The sequence below is a fragment of the Scyliorhinus canicula genome, chromosome 7 (genome assembly GCF_902713615.1).
Source record: "Scyliorhinus canicula chromosome 7, sScyCan1.1, whole genome shotgun sequence".
NCBI lineage: Eukaryota > Metazoa > Chordata > Chondrichthyes > Carcharhiniformes > Scyliorhinidae > Scyliorhinus > Scyliorhinus canicula.
Window position 1 is genome coordinate 23403070 of NC_052152.1, and position 19872 is coordinate 23422941.

General features: G+C 44.7%; 1 protein-coding gene across 2 annotated transcripts; it reads left to right on the top strand.

The window, feature by feature from the left end:
* Nucleotides 1-356: 356 nt before the first annotated feature.
* LOC119968788 (phosphatidylinositol glycan anchor biosynthesis, class P) lies at nucleotides 357-8216 on the top strand. 2 transcript variants are annotated; one of them, XM_038801556.1, is made up of 5 exons: nucleotides 357-508; nucleotides 2075-2245; nucleotides 4907-4979; nucleotides 6399-6517; nucleotides 7894-8216. In XM_038801556.1, the coding sequence occupies exons 2-5, from the start codon at nucleotides 2164-2166 to the stop codon at nucleotides 8100-8102; spliced, it is 483 nt and encodes a 160-aa protein (XP_038657484.1). In that variant the 5' UTR covers nucleotides 357-508; nucleotides 2075-2163; the 3' UTR covers nucleotides 8103-8216. The 2 variants fall into 2 exon arrangements, with proteins under 2 accessions (XP_038657484.1, XP_038657485.1); XM_038801557.1 differs by having other exon boundaries at nucleotides 363-508; nucleotides 2099-2245.
* Nucleotides 8217-19872: the final 11656 nt, after the last annotated feature.

The following is a 19872-nucleotide window of genomic DNA, read 5'->3' on the forward strand; positions in this document are numbered from 1 at the left end:
ACAGCAGTTCCTGTATAATATCTGCAGTTTCACTGCTCCCCACTGTCCAGTGTGTCTGATACAGCAGTTCCTGTATAATATCAGCAGTTTCACTGCTCCCCACTGTCCAGTGTGTCTGATACAGCAGTTCCTGTATAATATCTGCAGTTTCACTGCTCCCCACTGTCCAGTGTGTCTGATACAGCAGTTCCTGTATAATATCTGCAGTTTCACTGCTCCCCACTGTCCAGTGTGTCTGATACAGCAGTTCCTGTATAATATCAGCAGTTTCACTGCTCCCCACTGTCCAGTGTGTCTGATACAGCAGTTCCTGTATAATATCTGCAATTTAATTGCTCCACAGCGACTCAGAGGCCTGTAGCTGGCGCATGCGTGCCGGGCCGGAAGCGCCGCCATGTTGATGCGGGGCAGAGTGATGTTAAAACACTTTCAGTTTACATTAAAACTGGACGCTGACTGCGATTCCAAATTTGCGCCTGATCTCTTTCCACTAATCCGGTATTGATAGGTAGGAGAAAAAGGCAATGTCGGAATTTGACTCCGCTTAATCGGAAACGATCCCTGGAAGATCAGGAAGAGAGAGAGAGAGAGATGGAGGGATGAGTTGGTTTGGGGTAGGATGGTGTGTCAGAAGAAGGGTAGCGACGACAATGACTGTTGTCAGTATTTTATCGGTGTGTAGTTATCTGTAATTGAAAGGAGGATGCATCAATTGCGATCGGTGTCTCAGATTTTGCCAAGTTAAAATCTTGGGCAAGGGGCAGAATGGATGGTTGTAGGTGGGAAGCTTCATGTTTACTTTGAAGATTGATTGAGACCTGGTTGAGGAATCCATGTTTCAACCCGCCCAGGGCCTTCTGCTGCTAGCCAGAAACTGATATATCTGATTTTTAATAAAAACTGTTTCCTATTGAGCAGCTGTTTTAACAGGAAGGCTTGGCCTCAGTAAGCAGCTTGGATGGTTTAACATGAGCTGGGGAATCAACAACTTTGTTGTATTATGATGATTAAATCAATGTTTCCACTGTTGTCATGGGAAATATCATCCCATGTGCCTCATCCTTATCTTTGCCTCACAGTTCCAGAGAAAAATAATTAGAGCAGTTTAAAAAAACTGACCTGCATTATATATTTGAATTAAAAAAGTGAAATAAGCACCAATCTCTGTGACTTTGGTTTGAATAGAATAGAATCCCTACAGTGCAGAAGGAGGCCTTTCAGCCCATCGAGTCTCACCCAACCATCTGAAAGAGCACCATACCTCGGCCCATTCTTCCCCCCCCCCCCCCCCCCCAGTTTGAATAGAATAGAATCCCTACAGTGCAGAAGGAGCCCCACACCTCATCCATGTAACCCCATAACCCCATCTAACGTACACAAACAAGGGGAGAATGTGCAAGCTCCACAGGCCAAAATTGTACCTGGGTCTCTGGCGCTGTGATGCAGCAGTGCTAACACTGTGCCACTGTGCATTCCAGACTGATATGTTAAGTAAAACTGTCAGCCCCTATACAATCTTAAAATAAATGTAATCACAAAGTGGCCTGAAGGATATTTAATCTGGGAAATTAAACATATTGGTGTGGAAGGGAATTATCCTGTAAGGTTTGAGTCTGATGTTGGCTCAGGTAGAGGCTCATGGAATAGGAGTATCAAATTGCACTGAGAGTTTAAAAAGCTGGGATTGAATAGTAAGCATTAAGAATCACCATAAAACTGTCTGCGCTTTTTGAGGGGTCGTTATAGAGAATATTGTGCTTATTACAGCACAATATTTTGTCATTTATCGTTTTTCTCTGGTGGCAGTAAACAAGCTCTCAAACAAGCAGTGCTTTGTGGCCATAATTGCACTTCTATATTACTGTATTATTATGCATAATTATAGCAATAAATATTATTAGTATCTATAATATTTTGTAAATCTGTCCAAAAGAACCCAACTCCAGTTTATACATTAATTTTAGGTGAAAATCTGATTCGCTTAATTTTGCTAAAAGTCGCACATTTCAGAAATGCACCTTCAATGTTAAATGAGGAATCCCTTGTATAATGTGTGAATTAATTTGCACTGTAGCTGTTCAGCTGTATGACGTTACAGGATCTCTCCAAAGGATATTTTCGTATTCTCGGTGAAAGCCAACTCCACTTTCTTGGAAATGAACGATGGTGGTGAGCTCCCCTTCACCATTACCTGAAAGGGCCATTTACGGATTTGTCTTATTCCTCGCGTCAAAGTTTGCATTCAGTAAGTAACATTGTGTACTAAATTAAATTGCATCCATGTAAGACTTTCAAGTGTAATTTGCTATGCATTTAGCAGATAGTTATCATGTTTCAATTTAAACTGTTGCTGCTGCTCCAACCTCCTGTCTTTATTTTGGTCAGTATTATAAAAAGATTTCCTTGATGACCATGTAAGTCCTGAAAGAGGGTCCTATCTAGATAAACTTTGGACTAAAAAATCAATGGGAAGTTTACACAAAATTTGTAATTGGAGGATGTTTAGGAATTATTTTGTTCTGCAAGATACTTTATCTGGCATGAACTGGTTGCAAAATGATGGTGTTTATGACAAGAACCAATGGGATCTGGAGTCCCTCTTGGACAGTCCCTCTGTCGAGGATGACTTGCTTCCACTCCAGGGAAGTGGGTTCCGTGGTGGCTGAATAGTCCGATCCTGGATCCACAGACTCTGGGACAGGTTTGGCAGGTGGTGTTTGATAGGGTGGGTGGGTGGGACACTCTGGATCCTGTGCACTCCTTTTGCTGTTTACACTTGGCCTCCTCGTGCTCCACCCTGCAAAGCTCCACCCGTCAATTGATGCCTTCGCGGATGCTTTTCTCCAGTTTGTGCTTTTCTAAGTCAAGCGATTCCCATGTGTCGATGGAAATGTTGCATTTATTTAGGGAGGTTTTCAGAGTGTCCTTGTAGTTTCCTTGGCCCTCCTAGTGATCGCTTGCCATTGTGGCGCTCTGAGTTGGGCACTTGTTTTGGAGTCTTGTGTCGGGCATGCAGGAAATGTGGCCTGCCCATCATGTCTGGTCGAGCATGATATGAAATGAAAATCGCTTATTGTCACGAGTAGGCTTCAATGAAGTTACTGTGAAAAGCCCCTAGTCGCCACATTCCGGCGCCTGTTCGGGGAGGCTGTTACGGGAATCGAACTGTGCAGCTGGCCTGCCTTGGTCTGCTTTCAAAGCCAGCGATTTAGCCCAGTGTGCTAAACTGCCCCACGGCATGACCTGTGCCTTGATACTGGGGATATTGACCTTGGAGAGGACGCTCACATTTGTACGCCTATCCAGCCAGTGGATTTGCAGGATTTTGCAGAGGCAACATTGGTGATATCTCTCCAGGATTCGAGGTGTCTGCTGAACATTGTCCATGTTTCTGGTACATACAGGAGGGTGGGGACCACAGCTGCTCTGTAGACCATGAACTTGGTGCTCGATTTGAGATCTTAGTCTTTAAATCTCTGTTCCTCAGGCAACTGAAGACTGGGGAGAGACGTTGTATATTTTTTCTCATCAATTTCTCTTTTAGTTTTTTCCCCTCCTTTTCCACAATCTTTGACACCTTGCTGGGAACAATTAGGTGTCCATTGATTTACCTATTCCTTCCACCTAAAAACTGTTTATATCAGGCTATTTGACAATAAGGAACTTCACAGCTGAGACCAATGGACTGACCCAATGTCATTAATTAATGAATAGCAATTGGTTATAGCGAGTCTGTTTGTGTTTTTGTGTTTGCTTGTAAAGCTAATGTTTATTGCCCATTTTGATGCCATGACAGTATGCCTTCGGAAAGGCTTGCATTGCCATTTTAGGGGGAAATTAAAAGTCAACAATGCTGGTGTGGTACTGGAGTCATATGTAGGCCTGACCTGGTGAGATGGCAGATTTCCTTAAGTAAAGGAACATAGTGAACCAGTTTTATACTAGTCATTTTTCTTTTACTGGTACCAACCTGCTGAAAAACCTTTAGTTTGGACCTCGCAATTAATAGTAACAACCATTGTCTCATTTACTCCCTCCTAATAGAATTTTTTCATTTCACTTAGTGGTGTTGAATCAAATTTACATTACCACTGATTTCCACTGTCACTGATTCAGGCTATATTTAACATATATTTGTAGTATTGGTGTGAATGAAAATCATTTTGCATCAAAGCTACATTGTACAGTACCATTATATAGTACAATTGCAACCAGAGAGAAGAACAGTCTTAAAGGGTTCATTCACAAAATGCTTGCTCTTTTGGCACCTCTAGGATCAGAGAAGCTTGGGTCTGAAGTGCATCTAGTTTGGCAAACTCCTAGAACTGAAACACATCATGAACATGAGCATTGTGGATAGCACAATTGCTTCATAGCTCCAGGGTCCCAGGTTCGATTCCGGCTTGGGTCGCTGTCTGTGCGGAGTCTGCACATCCTCCCCGTGTGTGGGTGGGTTTCCTCCGGGTGCTCCGGTTTCCTCCCACAGTCCAGAGATGTGCAGGTTGGGTGGATTGGCCATGATAAATTGCCCTTCGTGTTCAAAATTGCCCTTAGTGTTGGGTTGGGTAATGGGGATAGGGTGGAGGTGTTGACCTTGGGCAGGGTGCTCTTTCCAAGAGCCGGTGCAGACTCGATGGGCTGAATGGCCTCCTTCTGCACTGTAAATTCTATGATATGATAATCTAAATTCTATGTGTAATTTTTGCCTTAGCCAGCTTGAAGAGGTCATGCTGGTGTTAATAGTGCTAATTAATGGCTATTTGAAATGATACTGAAGTTATTTAACGATGCAGAATGTAATTTGTTCAAATTTCAAATAAGCATGAGTTGATGATATAGGCTGCTACCATGTTACTTGGTCTCTTTATGCAATGACTTTTCTTTTATTTGTTCTTGTGTTTAACAGTTCTGTATTTAGTATGGGCCTATATTCCAGAAGCTTGGCTGCACTCAGTGGGTCTCACTTACTGGCCACAGAAGTAAGTATCAATGAAAATAATATTAATAATAATTGGGGCTCTACGTTACAGCTAATAACATTTATCCTATACTCATCTTCATATTTGTGTATTTATTCATTGGGTATGTAAACCAATGGGCAGCATGGTGGCGCATGTTAGCACTGCTGCTTCATGATGCCAAGGACCCGGGTTCGATCCCAGACCCGGGTCACTGTTCGTGTGGAGTTTGCACATTCTCCCCATGTCTGCCTGGGTCTCACCCCCAAAACCCAAAAAGATGTGCAGGGTAGGTAAATTGGCCTCACTAAATTGCCCCTTATGAAAAAGAGTACCTAAACCAGAAATATCCCAAGTACAACTAACTTTTAAAAAATGTTTTACTAAGTGTTTGCTTCCTTTAAGAATTTCCAGTACAAATGGCTTAAAACAGCTGCAGAAATATATTGCATTAAATCAAAATGTCTCATGTCTATTTAGCATAGCACTGAGCAGCAACTTAACACAAAATTAACAAAACAATTGCATGTGGGTGGGAGATGTGTTCCCACTTCACATACTGTTGTTTGAAATCTTGCTCAATACAAATAAAAGTAACACTTCAAAGATGAAATGAAATGAAAAAATGAAAATCACTTATTGTCACAAGTAGGCTTCAATGAAGTTACTATGCAAAGCCCCTAGTCGCCACATTCCGGCGCCTGTCCGGGGAGGCTGGTACGGGAATCGAACCGTGCTGCTGGCCTGCTTTAAAAGCCAGTGATTTAGCTGAGTGAGCTAAACCAGCCCCTAATTAACAGGCGGATGGTGGGCGGCACAGTGGTTAGCACTGCTACCTCACAGTGCCAGGGACTCGGGTTTGATTCCGGCCTTGTGTGAGTTTGCATATTCTACCCGATACTGCACGAGTTTCCTCCAGTTTCCTTCCACAGTCACAAATGTGCCATTTAGGTGGGGTTTCGGGGATAGGCTGGAGTGCTAGGTAGGGTGCTCTTTATGAAGGTGGATGCAAACTCGATTGGTCGAATGGCCTCCTTCTGCACTCTATGGATTCTGTACATTGGGAAATCCTGAGGACAAAAAAGATGCTATATGGATGAAAACCATTTTCTTTACTCTTTGATATGTACCAACATTCTTGCTCCCATGCGTGGAAAGAAGGAGAACATACTTACAGTTTTGAAATGTCTTGGCTTCTGTCATTTTGCCTGAAATATGTTTCTCTAGAAATCCATAGCAAGTATAAATGTGGAAATGACAATAAACCAGATATCTACTTGTAATAAAATTAACTATTTGAATGTTAAACCCCATTTCTGCAGCATTCACAAAATTGCACATTTCTTCTTAATGAAGCATGCAGTAATTTTCATCTTAAAGTTGTAACATCACAATGTACAATCAGTTATTGTTTAACACATTACTAACTTTTTTTCACAGGTACTGGGCTGTGGCCTTGCCCATTTATGTCCTTGTCATCATAGTGATTGCTTACATTTTACTCTGTGGAATTAACATGATGAGTACTGCTCCACTGGACTCTGTAGATACTGTTACAGGTGGGTCATGACTGTCAAATCTGACAAGAAATAGCAGTGCAAGTCAGAGAAATGCTTATGTGATCATTAAATAACTTGTTATTTTATTTTTATTGGGAATGATTTATTTTGTTCTAAATTCACCAATTCCGATCTTTTGTAAAATGCTTTGATGAAAATTTGTGCTGAATGTTTGATTTTCTGGCAAGAATGCAGATAGCTTTGGGTATAGAAAGTACTCTTCAGTTTTATGCACCCACTCCTTGCCTTCAGTGATCTAAAGTTACCTAAAGAATACAAGATGCAATGTAAAAATCAGAGTACAATATCTCCATAGCAGTCCTCAGCTCTGGCCTTTGTGGTACCCACAGCCACCAATGGTCGAGTATTAAAATCGAGGATACTCACGGCCAGAATTAAATCAGTGCAGCTGAGGCTGGAGGAGATTACAGATATGGGGAGTACTGAGGCCATGGAAGGATTTGTAAACAAGAATGAGAATATTAAAATCAAGACATTGCTTAACTGCAATCCAATGTATGTCAGCAGCCAGACGAGTTTTAGGTCGACTGGATTTGGGCCAGTTAAGATTTGGGCAGCAGAGGTAAAATGTGGAACACCAGCCAGGAATGTGTTCAAGTAGTCAAATATAGAGTAACAAAGGGTTTCAGCCGCCAGCAGATGAGCTGAGACAAGGTCAAAGTTGGGGCTGTTACAGAGATGGAAATTAAGTTTTAGTAATGGTGTGAATTGTGGTCAGAAGCTCATCTCTGGATCAGATATTGCATAGAGGTTGCAAACAGACTGGATTGTTAATGTAAGCCTACTTGTGACAATAAAGATTATTATTATAACAAGGGGAAGGACGGGAAGTTTGGTGGTCAGCAGTTTAGTGAGAATAGGTTTGAGGAACAGAAGGATAGGCCTTGTGGATAAGTTTAGCTCAGAGATGTCATAAGGAAATATAGGAGAGAACCTGGAAAAATATGCAAGTGAGAATCATCCTAACATCTCTGCTCTCTCTAAAAGCTGTGTACCCCTATCTGCATTCACTTCTGTGTTTGTATGCATACATATGGGAGAGGGATGGTTTGGTGGTTGAAATGTTTAGGATCATAGAATTTACAGTGCCATTCGGAGGCCATTCGGCCCATCGAGTCTGCACCGGCCCTTGGAAAGAGCACCTTACTTAAGCCCACGCCTCCACCCTACCCCATAACCCAGTAACCACAGCTCAACTTTTTGGGTGCTGAGGACAATTTATCATGGCCAATCCACCTAACCTGCACATATTTGGACTATTGGACTATTATTTAATATTACTGATATCATCTGTTGCTTTACATAGTAAGTTCATTATCTTTGCAGTTCTTATCAGGAACAATTCTTTCTTTCAGACAACTATGCAAAAAACCAACAGAGCAAACCATATGTTGAAGGAGCAATTCCAGGCCTTCAAGATGTTTCCATCAGTGAAGTCAATCGAATGTTTTTCCTTTCCTCATCCTACGAGTCAGCTGGTGATCAGCCACTTGTATGGCGTTCTTGTGCTGCTAGGAATATGGATTCATATACTGAGAACTGCAGTGATGTTTCTGACAACTAACTAAGATGTAATTGTAATGCTGTATGTATTATTCAAGAATATTGTCAATGAACAATTCTGATTCTGCACTTGTTTATAACTCTGAATTAAAAGATATTTCAAAATTCTAGAAAATGCAGTTTTTGTTTCCACCAAAGACTAATTTAATAAGTGCTATATGAAACTGGGCCATACAAACCACAAAGATCCAAGACTGAGTCCATAGTTTGTGTTGAACTAACTGGGAGTGAGGAAGCAACAATTGGCAACAGCATCATTGAGCTAGGGTAGAAGAAATAATGACCTCGATTTGAGAGTCTTGAAACGTAAATCCATCACCATGTGACATGTAAAATCTCTTTGTCTCCGGGCAGCACGGTGGCGCATTGGTTAGCACTGCTGCCTCACGGCACCGAGGAACCGGGTTCGATACCGGGCCTGGGTCACTGTCCGTGTGGAGTTTGCCCATTCTTCCCATGTTTGCGTGGGTCGCACCCCCACAACCCAAAAAGATGTGCAGGGTAGATGAATTGGCCGCACTAAATTGCCCCTTAATTGGAAAAAAATTGAATTGGATATTCTAAATGTTTTTTTTAAAATCTCTTTGTTGGAGGAGGGGTTCATACTGCATGTATTTCAGTGCAGAAAGCTTGGGTACGGTTTAGCAATTATGTCAAATGCATATGGGTACTTCTGGATCTTAACCAGCTAAATTCATGAAGTTACCTGTATCCTGTAATAGTTAGTTTGACACTTCTTATCCAGCTGGAATTTCCCTGCCGTTTGGGAATTGGCTTGCTGGTTTATCTGGAGCTGCTTAGGAAGGATTGCCTCTTGTAACTGGATTCTGAAAGTGAACTAGGTTAGTTGATCAAGCATTAACCAGGTACTGCTGACCTGCCTGGTTTAGGTAATTGATTTCAAAGTTCACTGCTTCATTCTGAACTCCCATTCACGGTCATGGAGTCAGATTGATCTAAAAGAAACCCTGTTCGTGGGTTGCTGGTTGGACAAATGATAAATATGGTTGAGGACCATTGGAGGTACCTGGAGCCCCTCACTAACTACATGGTGAAAAGTACAATTCACTGTAAAATGTGAGTGCACTGCCTGACCACTGCATAAATTTTCCATATCCAATCAAGCAGCGATTCCAGTAGTTGGAGATAGAAAATGTCAGCAGTTATTTGTCTCTTTATAACTCAATAATTAGAGACATCAAGACATGAATGTACAAGTATGTAATCTCATTTTTTGCCTCCAGGTAATATTTTCCAGCAGCTGTCATCCCAAATTTGACTTTCTACAGGAGCTGCACTGGACAAATCTATTTTGCATGGTGGAAGGATTAAAAACGGGCCAATGCACATTGTGCCAATCACCCTGATGTCCTAGATATCCAAATTCTGGCTGAGTACCAACTTCATTCATTTAATGCTTAATCCAGGTTGTTGTGATGGCTTTTGCAAAGTAGCATGCTTCTGCTAACTCCTTTCGATAGTTTTGTAGACCACAAGCGTGTCTGGACGGAATAGGTTTAAGAAAACTTGATTTTAATAACACACATTAGTATTTACAATACACCAGACCTCAACCATGTCTGAACTGTCAGTACCATACCTGACTGACTTAGGGTTTCCCGTCCTTTTTGGGGGGGAGCTCCTATTCGGTGAGACTTGCAACGAGATTGATTTCTCCAATTTTGTAGTCTCTTGCGGGTTCTAACATCCCTCGCCCACCCCCTCCCAAGTCCGAAGATTCCCCCGACGCCTGTGGAGTAGGAGGGTGCCGGACCTGCTTTGTGTGCGGCAGTGCTTCTGTGACTTGTGGTGCTGGATCAGACGGCTTATACCTGGATGGCAAATGCCACTTCCGACATGAGTGCTGTGGTGGATGCACTGTTGGATGCTGCTGCATTGTCATCTGCTTATCAGAGACCTCCGAGGCCTGGGTTTGCATGTCCAAATCTGTATCGCCAAACTCTCATGTTGGCATCTGGGCCACCTTGGGCAATGCTCCGGTCTCTTTGGACATCAGATTTGGCTTGGGAAGAACTTGCCTCCCTTGAGGAACTTTATGAAGAATTGGTCGTCTGGACCGAATGTGATCAAGGTGCTTCCACATGATTCGACCTTGTGCCTATACTCAATAAGATACCGGCCCTGTCTGGCGAACGATGGTCCTGGAGATCCACTGGGCACCTTCTGCAAAGCTTCTAATATAGACTGTGTCACCTGGTACAAAGAGTCTAGGCGGTCGTCAAGAAATGGGGCAACGAGCGGGTAGCTCCTGGCACCTGTGCACTTTCCTGCACAGGGAATCATATATCAGGGAAAATCATACTGAGATGGGTCAAAACCTCTGGTCCATCAGCAATTTTACTTCTATCCCCTGGATTTCCTGTACCCCTCGCTCAGCGCTTTCTCGGGAAAGTGAAATCTGTACAGCCTGTTGCAGGTTTAAAGATGGTTCTGCCAGCAATTTTGTTTTGAGTTGCATTATTTACACCGCATACCGAACATTATTTACACCGCATAGCATTTCTTTTTTTTAATAAATTTAGAGTACCCAATTATTTTTTGGTTTTTTTCCAATTAAGGGGCAATTTAGCATGGCCAATCCACCTATCCTGCACATCTTTGGGTTGTGGGAGTGAAACCCACGCAGACATGGGGAGAATGTGCAAACTCCACACGGACAGTGACCCAGGGCCGGGATTCGAACCCGGGTCCTCAGCGCCGCAGTCCCAGTGCTATCCACTGCGCCACATGCCGCCCTTGCATAGCATTTCTAAAAGGGAAATACTGTATTGACAAAATTCGGCGACTGAACAAAAACTCCAGTGGTCCTTTCTGCCGTATTGAAACGGTATCTCTGCACAATTACGGATGGTGTAGGGTTAAAAGTATTGTCCCATCAGTGTCACCAACTGTTGGAATGTGTTAGTGCCTGGAGCTGCAGGCAATTAGCAAAATTACTGTCTCCATACCAGCATCATTGGCCAGGTACTCAGCAGGTACCCCTTAACCCCCGAGAGCCAGCTTAGGGTGGTCCTTGAAGAGGCCCGGATAACCGACTGCCTCAGGATGTAGCTGTCGTGGACGCTCCCTGGGAAGCGTGCACACACGTGCAAGGTCTTCCTGTGATGGTCACACCAGAGCTGTATGTTGAGGGAATGGAACCCCTTTCTGTTGATGTAGGGAACTCCTAGGTGTCTCGGTGACGGTAGGGCAACATGCGTGCCATCTATTAACCACTGTGCTACCGTGCCGCCCATAATTAATTACTGGCTAGAGCAAGTTCCCCTTAAAAAGAAAAATAGTAACCCGTTTTTTAAATCAAACCTATGGAAATGTAAAATATCTCAACACAAATTCCTACTCTCTGTTTGACATGAACTTGTCCCTTGGTGTCAATTTGCAATCCATATGGTCAAGAGTTCATGTATGAGTTTCAATTATCTTGTAGGTCCCCATAAACCTCAAATGGAGAACTTAAGCCTCACTAATTTGTTATCAGCATTGTCGTAAGAGATGTTGAGTAAGAAGCTGGGGAATGAAGTTGGTTTGGGTTCCAAGGATAATGTATGTGGAATCAGATTTTAACAAAACTGCTCAGCAGTCAAGAGATTATTTTTTGGAAAAATGAACAATTTGGATTACAAAGCAAAAAGAAAACTAATCAGAATACACCAAAGAATTATTGTGATTGCAGTTTTTGTGTTTCCTTATAGGGCATAGATTGGACTGTGGCAGGTAAGCTGATGTTACCTGAGGGTGTGGGGGAGGGAGAGAACTGTAAATCCTGCTTTAAGATTTTATCATTATTGCTAAAGGCAGACTCTGTCATTTTGTTTAATTGTTGAAATGTTACAATGATGGGAAAAGCTAATAAGGTTAGCTAGGGAGAGACAACCTGGAGCCATCTATCCAGGTGAAATAAATTTACTTGTTCAAACTGCCTGCCTATCTGTCAGAGTAGAGCAGCAGTTACATCTGCAAAGGCATTCTTTTTGTGAAACTCTTTTAAAAAAATCTTCCCTTTTCTCTCGCAATTGTAAGAGGAGACATGGTAGAAGTCATTAAAATTACGAATGAATCGAACCGGACAGATGTGGAAGAAATGTTTTCACTTCAAGGAGAATCTAAAACTAGGAGCCATAAATACAAGATCATCTCTAATAAAGCCAATTGGGAAATAAGAAGACATTTCTTTAATTGGAATGGTTAGAATATGGAACTCGCCGCCACAGGAGGTGGTTGGGACAAATAGTTTAGATCAGGAGTGGGCAAACTACGGCCCACGGGCCGCATGCGGCCCGCCAAAGGTCTGTATGCGGCCCACCAAGATCAAGTCATTAAAAAAAAATAATAAAAAAATATTCTTTTAAAAAAATTTTTTTTTTTTAAATTTTAAGGTTAATGGGGGGGGGGGGCTGTTGGGTTACTGGTATAGGGTGGATACGTTGACTTGAGTAGGGTGATCAGTGCTCGGCACAACATGTGTTTCATGTGAAGTTTCTACTTTAAAATATTAATTAATAAAAATTAATTGCTTTTTTTTCTTTAAAAACCTTTTATTTTGGCTATTTTAAATATTAATTATTTTACTTAATATACTATGCGGCCCTTTAAAATTGTGAATTTCTGAATGTGGCCCTTGCACGGAAAAGTTTGCCCATCCCTGGTTTAGATGCTTCAAAAAGGAAACTAGATGGTTAATTGAGAGAAAAAGGAATGGAAAATTATATGGAAAGAAATGTGATAGATGGAATGGGGGAGACTCGGGTGAAATCTAAACAGCAGCAGTTGGGTTGTGTGTTTCTGTGCTATATATTCCATGTAAATCTATGAATAATAATAATGGTTTCCCATTAATTCAACCAAGTGTCAGTTTTGACACTGGGAATTAATAGAATCTCCACTAGACTGATGGAAACTTAAGCCTCACAAATTTGTTATGATTGAATCTACTTTCTCCACGAGTGATCATGCTTGTGTTAACTTGCCACAGGGATTACTAGACAGTGACCAAGATTAGGGACCATGGCTGTGTGTTTTATCCAGGGGACAAAGGCCATTTGTAGCCCCACTACTACTCACTGCCTTGCCTGACACCAATAGTATACTTCACAAATGTTATCATCAGGTGTCATTAGCTCCAGAAAACAACAAACATGTAATCTGCAGCAGAGATTAATGTTTTATGGATTTAAATGTGCAGTTTTCTATCCAGTAGGTTTGTAATCTCAACTAAGCTATCGGGAGAGAAAATAGAGGACCTTGATAACTGGATCAATCGATAACATCTTCTGGCAGCCAACTCAACAGGTGAGATTTTCAGTTGAGAGACTTAAGTGCTGATGAAGGGACTGAATTGGGAGTGCTTCCCATTCCCATTGGAGGCGTCAGTCCTGGAGATATGCAGGAGATGCTAATGGGCCAGCACTATGGCCACTTCGGGAGTGCAACAAAAACTGGAGTGGGCTGTCCGATCTGCGGGTCCTGGCCACCGCAGAGCAGAGGGCAATGGAGGTATCAGGGAGGTGGGAGAGAGAGCCTTCTCTGAGGTGGAGGTCAGCATGCGTCATCCAAGTGAGCCCTAAATGCATGGTGATGTCCCTATAGCAAGTGAGTCACCCCTAACCCCCACACCACCACTACCCCAGATCTCACCATGTGTCTTGTAGTTTGTACTGCAGGATCACCATCAGACGAAGCTGAACTGTCTGGTGTTCCATACCCCGAGCCTTAACCCCACAACACGCTAGAACACCTTCCAGGGACGACACCGACTTTCCGTCGCCACTGTCAGCTGCACTCTCCGTCATCCCAGAGACTATCACTTCAGTGAGATATATTAGTGAAGAGGCTCCCGGGACACTCTCTGGTGCGCATGTCACACATGCTCCGGTACATCAGATGGAGGTAGGAACCCCGAGGGGGTGGACAGTCAGAGGGCCGTACGACCCCAGGAACTAGCTGTAGTCCAGACAGGTCTTGCGCTTCTGGAAAGGATGGACCCATCAATGTTGGAGATGCAAACACAGAGTCAGGGTCTGCAGGAGGGGGTGTCAGCAACCTTCCAGCATCTGCAAGTGCAATTGGAGGAGTCTAACCCCCTGCATGAGCAGGAGGCAGTGGTGACAAATGTGTTCTACCCAGGCCACACCGAACGGGTGGTGTCTGTGGTGGAAGGTTTGGTGCGAAGGTCACGGCCATGGGCATAATGTTCAAGGCCTGGGGAACACTGTGCGGGCAGTTGCTGAGGCGCCGGGCATGGCAGCCCAGTCACAGGCAGCCATGTACCAGGCCCACATGGACATTGCTGTGGCGCTCCAGAGCTTGGCCCAGTACAAAGGGTCTTGACTGACAGCGCGAAGAGCATTGGCCAGGTGCTGGCTGACCTGGGCCAGGCACAGTGGTATGCGGCATAATCACAGGGATGTGGCACAGGACTGGCAGAGCCAGGTGCCTATCGAGTCTCCAGAGCTCACTCCAGCCGCACACTTGTCCGAAGGAATATCCCAGGGACCACCGGGCCTTCTGAGGGAGGAGTAGATGCTGGGGCCCGTGCCGGTGACACCAGCAGGTAATGTCTTGGTACGCCACAGTGCCTCTGAAACCCCCCCACCTGTCCCTGGCGCATCTCATAGGCAGCGGGCAGAACAGTATGGCACTCTACCACCTATGACACCTGCAAGATGGCCAGGCCCAGTCGCTCCAGAGGATGGCTGCCAAAGATAACCCAGGTCACAGGGACGAGATACACAGCAGGCCATCTCCACATCTGATGTGCCTCCTGGGGACACACCTAGAAGGAGCAATGAAAATAAAGTTAGACACCAGTTAAGTTGGCATGGGTGTAGCACACAGGATAGTGTTAGGGGCCGAGGTGCAATAATTGCATATGACACTATTAAACACCTGTTCACCATCCTTCCGATCTGCCTAAATCCTCTACCAGAAGGGCATGAGGGATGGTCTGGGCCAGATGTAGAGGGTTTGCAGGGTGGGTGGTTATGGGAGTTCGGTGGTATGGGATGTGAGTGTTAGAAGGAGGCATGGGACAGGGCCCCTAAGTCAGTCAATGTGTCACCTGGGGTCACCTTCGGAGGCAGCAGGGAACAAGGCCAGAGATGTTGGGGGTGCCATGTAGAACGGCCAACCCGGTGAGTGACCCATTACTGCTCACCTGCGGCCTTAGTGAGTCGCAAGGTCAACTGCGGCCAGGCAGAAGGCAACCATTCCTGACTGTACTCCAAAATACATTCTCTTCATGGGGAAAAGAGAAGACATGTTAACATGATGTGTACTCCCAAACCCATCCAAGTCCATGCCTTTTGTGACATCCCACAATATTTTACAACTAATTCAATCTTTCGAAGGTGACCATGTTGTAGGGAAGCACAAGACAATTTGAAAACAGCAATATCTCCCAAAAAGCAATGAGATAAATTATTATATAATTTACATTTATAAACCAAATGCCAGGGAGCCTGAGCATCTGAAATAAAAATTAAATTATGGAGGAAATTCTTAGCAAGTCAGGCAGCATCTAGAGAGAGAAAAAGAGTTAACACATCAGGTGGATGACCTTTTATCAAAACTGGAAAAACAGATGCAGCAGGTTTTAGATTTAGATTTCGATGTATTGTCACGTGTACCTGGGTACAGTGAAAAGTATTGTTCTGCGTACCATCCAGGCAGACCGTTCCCTACATGATGTACGATAAATACACAACGTAAATACATGGACAGATACATTGGGTGAAGCATACTGCATGTAGAGATAAAACAGTAGAGGAAGTGCGGAGAGAGATCAGTTCAGTCCATAAGAGGGTCATGCAAGTACAGAGGCAGAGAAAAGGGGGAGGGGCAAAAAGATAAGGGAAGGTCGGTGAAAGGAGAGAGACGAGATTAAATGGCAAAAGGGACGGCAATGGAATAAGTAAAGAAACAAAAGGTGGGGCAAGAGGAGGTGTAAATGGGAAAAGCAGTTGCTGACAAAGGAACAAAAAAGGGGGATGGTGATTCTGATCTGAAATTATTTAATTTGACACACATAAGGGGCTGGTTTAGCTCACTAGGCTAAATCGCTGGCTTACCAAGCAGGCCAGCAGTACGGTTCGATTCCCGTACCAGCCTCCCCGGACAGGCGCCAAAATGTGGCAACTAGGGGCTTTTCACAGTAACTTAATTGAAGCCTACTCGTGACAATAAGCGATTTTCATTTCATTTCACATACTAGAAATCTAACTTAAAAACAGGAAATGCTGAACATAATCAGCATATCTAGCAGTATCTGTGGAGAGAGAAACAGTGTCAATTCAGGTATGTGACCATTAATCAGATTCACACCAAGTACTGCAGATCTGCTGCTTATTCCCAGCAATTTCTGTTGCTATCATTGAATTAGTGAGGTTGAGTCCAGAAGACTGTAAAATACCGAATGAAAAGATGAGGTGCTGTTCATTGTTCTGATGAAGCTCACAGAAACTCAATGTAGGAGTCTGAGGTTGAGAGTTCAGAGTGGAAATGGGTGAGCATTGCACAGACGTGACTGGAAGCTCAGGATGTGTTTGTGGACTGAATGGAACTGTTTCACAGAGCAGACGTTTTAGCAACATTGGCTGAGAGATAAACGTGGGCTAGGACACCTGGTGAACTGTGCTTACTGACTTGAAAAATGTCTAGGATTTTTTTATGCGCACTTGAGAGGATAATTAAACATTACAACTAACAGTAATCACAAAATTCCACAATAACTGGACTGGAGAGTCAGGATTATGCCCTCAGGTCTTTGGGGCTTGAATCAGTGTCCTTCCAACTCAGAGACTGTGGTATTATCATTGAGACAAGGCATTTGACAGCTATGAGATGTGTTGCTTTTTACGCCATAGCATTTGTTACAGGCGCAATGCAAGACGACGGTCATACTTCAATCTTCAAAAGGTTACTACTGGCAGCAGGATGGTTCAGAAATTCCCACAGAAATAGAAAACCCAAAGCATACGCAGGGAAACACTCAGCAGGTCAGACAGCACCATGGAGAGAAAAACAGAGTTAATGGGCAGGATTCTCTGGTGCCCCCAGCTGCGTGTTTCCTGGCAGCGTGCCGTTCACTGGCAGCAGGATTCTCTACTCCCGCTGCTTGTCAATGGGATTTCCCATTGAAGCCACCCCATGCTGCTGGGAAACCCATGGGGCTGCGCTGCCAGCGGGAAAAGAGAATCCTCTTTTCTTTTAAACATTTTTATTAAGGTATTTGCAAAATTTTTATAACAATAACAAAAACAATAACATTAACATGGTAAAATAAACATTTCCCCACCCGACCCAATCTTCACACACCTCAACCATCTAACATCTATCTGCCCGCACCCCTTCCCCCCCCCTTTAGAATGCTGCTTCTGCTGACATTTTAATTTTCCCGACAAAGTCGACGAGCGGCTGCCACATTGAGAGAACCCCAACATTGACCCTCTCAATGCAAACTTTTTCTCAAGGCTGAAAAACCCAGCCATGTCACTGACCCAAGTCTCCACACTCAGGGGCTTCGAGTCCCTCCACATTAAAAGGATCCGTCTCCAGACTGTCAGGGAGGCAAAGGCCAGGATGTCGGCCTCTTTCACTCCCTAAACTTCCGGATCTTCTGACACTCCAAAAGATCGCTACCTCTGGACTCGGCACCACCTGAGTTCCTAGCACCGTGGATATTGCCTTCGCAAACCTCTGCCAAAACCCTCTGAGCTTCGGACATGCCCAAAACATCTGGACATGGTTTGCTGGGGTTTCTGCGCACCTTGCACATCTATTTTCTATCCCGAAAAACTTGCTCATCCTCGACGCCGTCATGTGTGCCCAGTGGACCACCTTAAATTGTATTAGGCTAAGCCTGGCACATGATGAGGAGGAATTGACCCTGCTTAGGGCGTCCGCCCATAGACTCGCCTCTAACTCTCCTCCTAGCCCGTCCTCCCACTTGCCTTTAAGCTCCTCAATCGGGGTTTCCTCCACCTCCAACAGCTCCTGGTAGGTATCCGACACCTTCCCCTCCCCCACCCAGGTACCAGAAACTACTCTATCCTGTATCCCCCGTGGTGGCAGCAGCGGAAAGGCCGGCACCTGTTTCCTCAGGAAGTATCGCACTTGCAAATATCTAAAACCATTCACTGGCGGAAGTTTAAATTTAAATTTATCCTCCAGCGCCTTCAAGCTGGGAAAGCGCCCATCTATAAACAGATCCCCCATCCTTCTAATTCCTGCCCTGTGCCAGCTCTGGAACCCGCCATCCAGCCTGCCCGGTACAAACCTGTGGTTGTTACAAATCGGGGTCCAGACCGACGCACCCTCCACCTTCTTATATCTCCTCCATTGCCCCAGATCCTCAGAGCTGCCTAAACTCAGGACTTGTGGTGTATCAGGCCAGCGAGAACGGCAGAGGTGCCATTACCAATGCTCCCAGACTGGTGCCTTTACATGACGCCGCCTCCAACCACTCCCATGCCGACCCCTCCCCCATTACCCACTTCCTAATCATGGCTATATTAGCCGGCCAGTAGTAGTTGCAGAAGTTCGGCAGCGCCAATCCACCCTCCCCTCGACTGCGCTCCAACAACATTTTCTTCACCCGCAGGGTTTTATTCGCCCACACAAAGCCCGAAATGCTCTTGTTCACCCGCTTGAAAAAGGCCTTAGGGATGAAGATGGGGAGGCACTGAAAGACAAACAAAAATCTGGGGAGAACCGTCATTTTCACGGTCTGTACCCTCCCTGCCAGTGATAGCGGGAGAATGTCCCATCTCTTAAAGTTCCCTTCCATTTGCTCTACCAACCGGGATAGATTAAGCTTATGCAGTGCCTCCCATTTCCGAGCCACCTGGATTCCCAGACAATGAAAGCTCTTCCCTACCATTCTAAGTGGCAGCTCTCCCAGTCTCTCGTCCAGCCGTCTAGCCTGAATCACAAACATCTCGCTCTTCCCCATGTTCAATTTATTCCCTGAAAAACTGCCAAATTCCCCCAAGATCCGCATAACCTCCCTCATCCCTTCCAACGGGTCCGAAATGTACAAAAGCAAATCGTCCACGTAGAGCGAGACCTGGTGCTCCACTGCCCCCCCTGAACCAGCCCCTGCCAGTTCCACGAAGCTCTTAACGCCAGGCCAGTTGCTCTATAGCTACAGCAAACAGTAACGGGAGAGGGGGCACCTTTGCCTCATCCCTCGATGTAATTTAAAATACCCCGACCTCAGCCGGTTCAGACACACGCTTGCTACAGGCGCCTGGTAGAGCAACCGCACCCAGCCAATAAAGCCCTCACCAAAACAAAATCTTCCCAGCGCCTCCCACAGGTACTCCCACTCCACCCGATCAAAAGCCTTCTTCGCATCCATCGCTACCACCACCTCCGCCTCCTCTCCTTCTGAGGGAATCATAATAACATTTAAAAGCCTCCGAACGTTGGCCTTGAGTTGCCTGCCCTTAACAAATCCCGTCTGGTCTTCCCCTATGACCCCCGGGATGCAGTCTTCTATCCTTGTGGCCAATATCTTATCCAACAGCTTGGCATCCACATTCAAAAGTGAGATCGGCCTATATGACCCACACTGCTCAGGATCCTTTTCCCGTTTAAGAATAAGTGAAATTGAGGCCTGCGACATTGTCGGGGGGGTGGAGGACTCCCTTCTCTCTTGCCTCGTTGCCAGCTTACCAGCAGTGGGCTCAATATCTCTGAGAACTTCTTATAAAATTTCACCGGGTAGCCGTCCGGCCCCGGAGCTTTGCCCG

Excerpts from the sequence above, each read along its gene's own strand:
- LOC119968788 (XM_038801556.1), top strand. The coding sequence starts at position 2,164 with ATGGTGGTGAGCTCCCCTTCACCATTACCTGAAAGGGCCATTTACGGA. Across the intron at positions 2,246-4,906 it reads CGCGTCAAAGTTTGCATTCA|TTCTGTATTTAGTATGGGCC; the intron begins GTAAGTAACATT and ends TGTGTTTAACAG. Across the intron at positions 6,518-7,893 it reads CTCTGTAGATACTGTTACAG|ACAACTATGCAAAAAACCAA; the intron begins GTGGGTCATGAC and ends TCTTTCTTTCAG.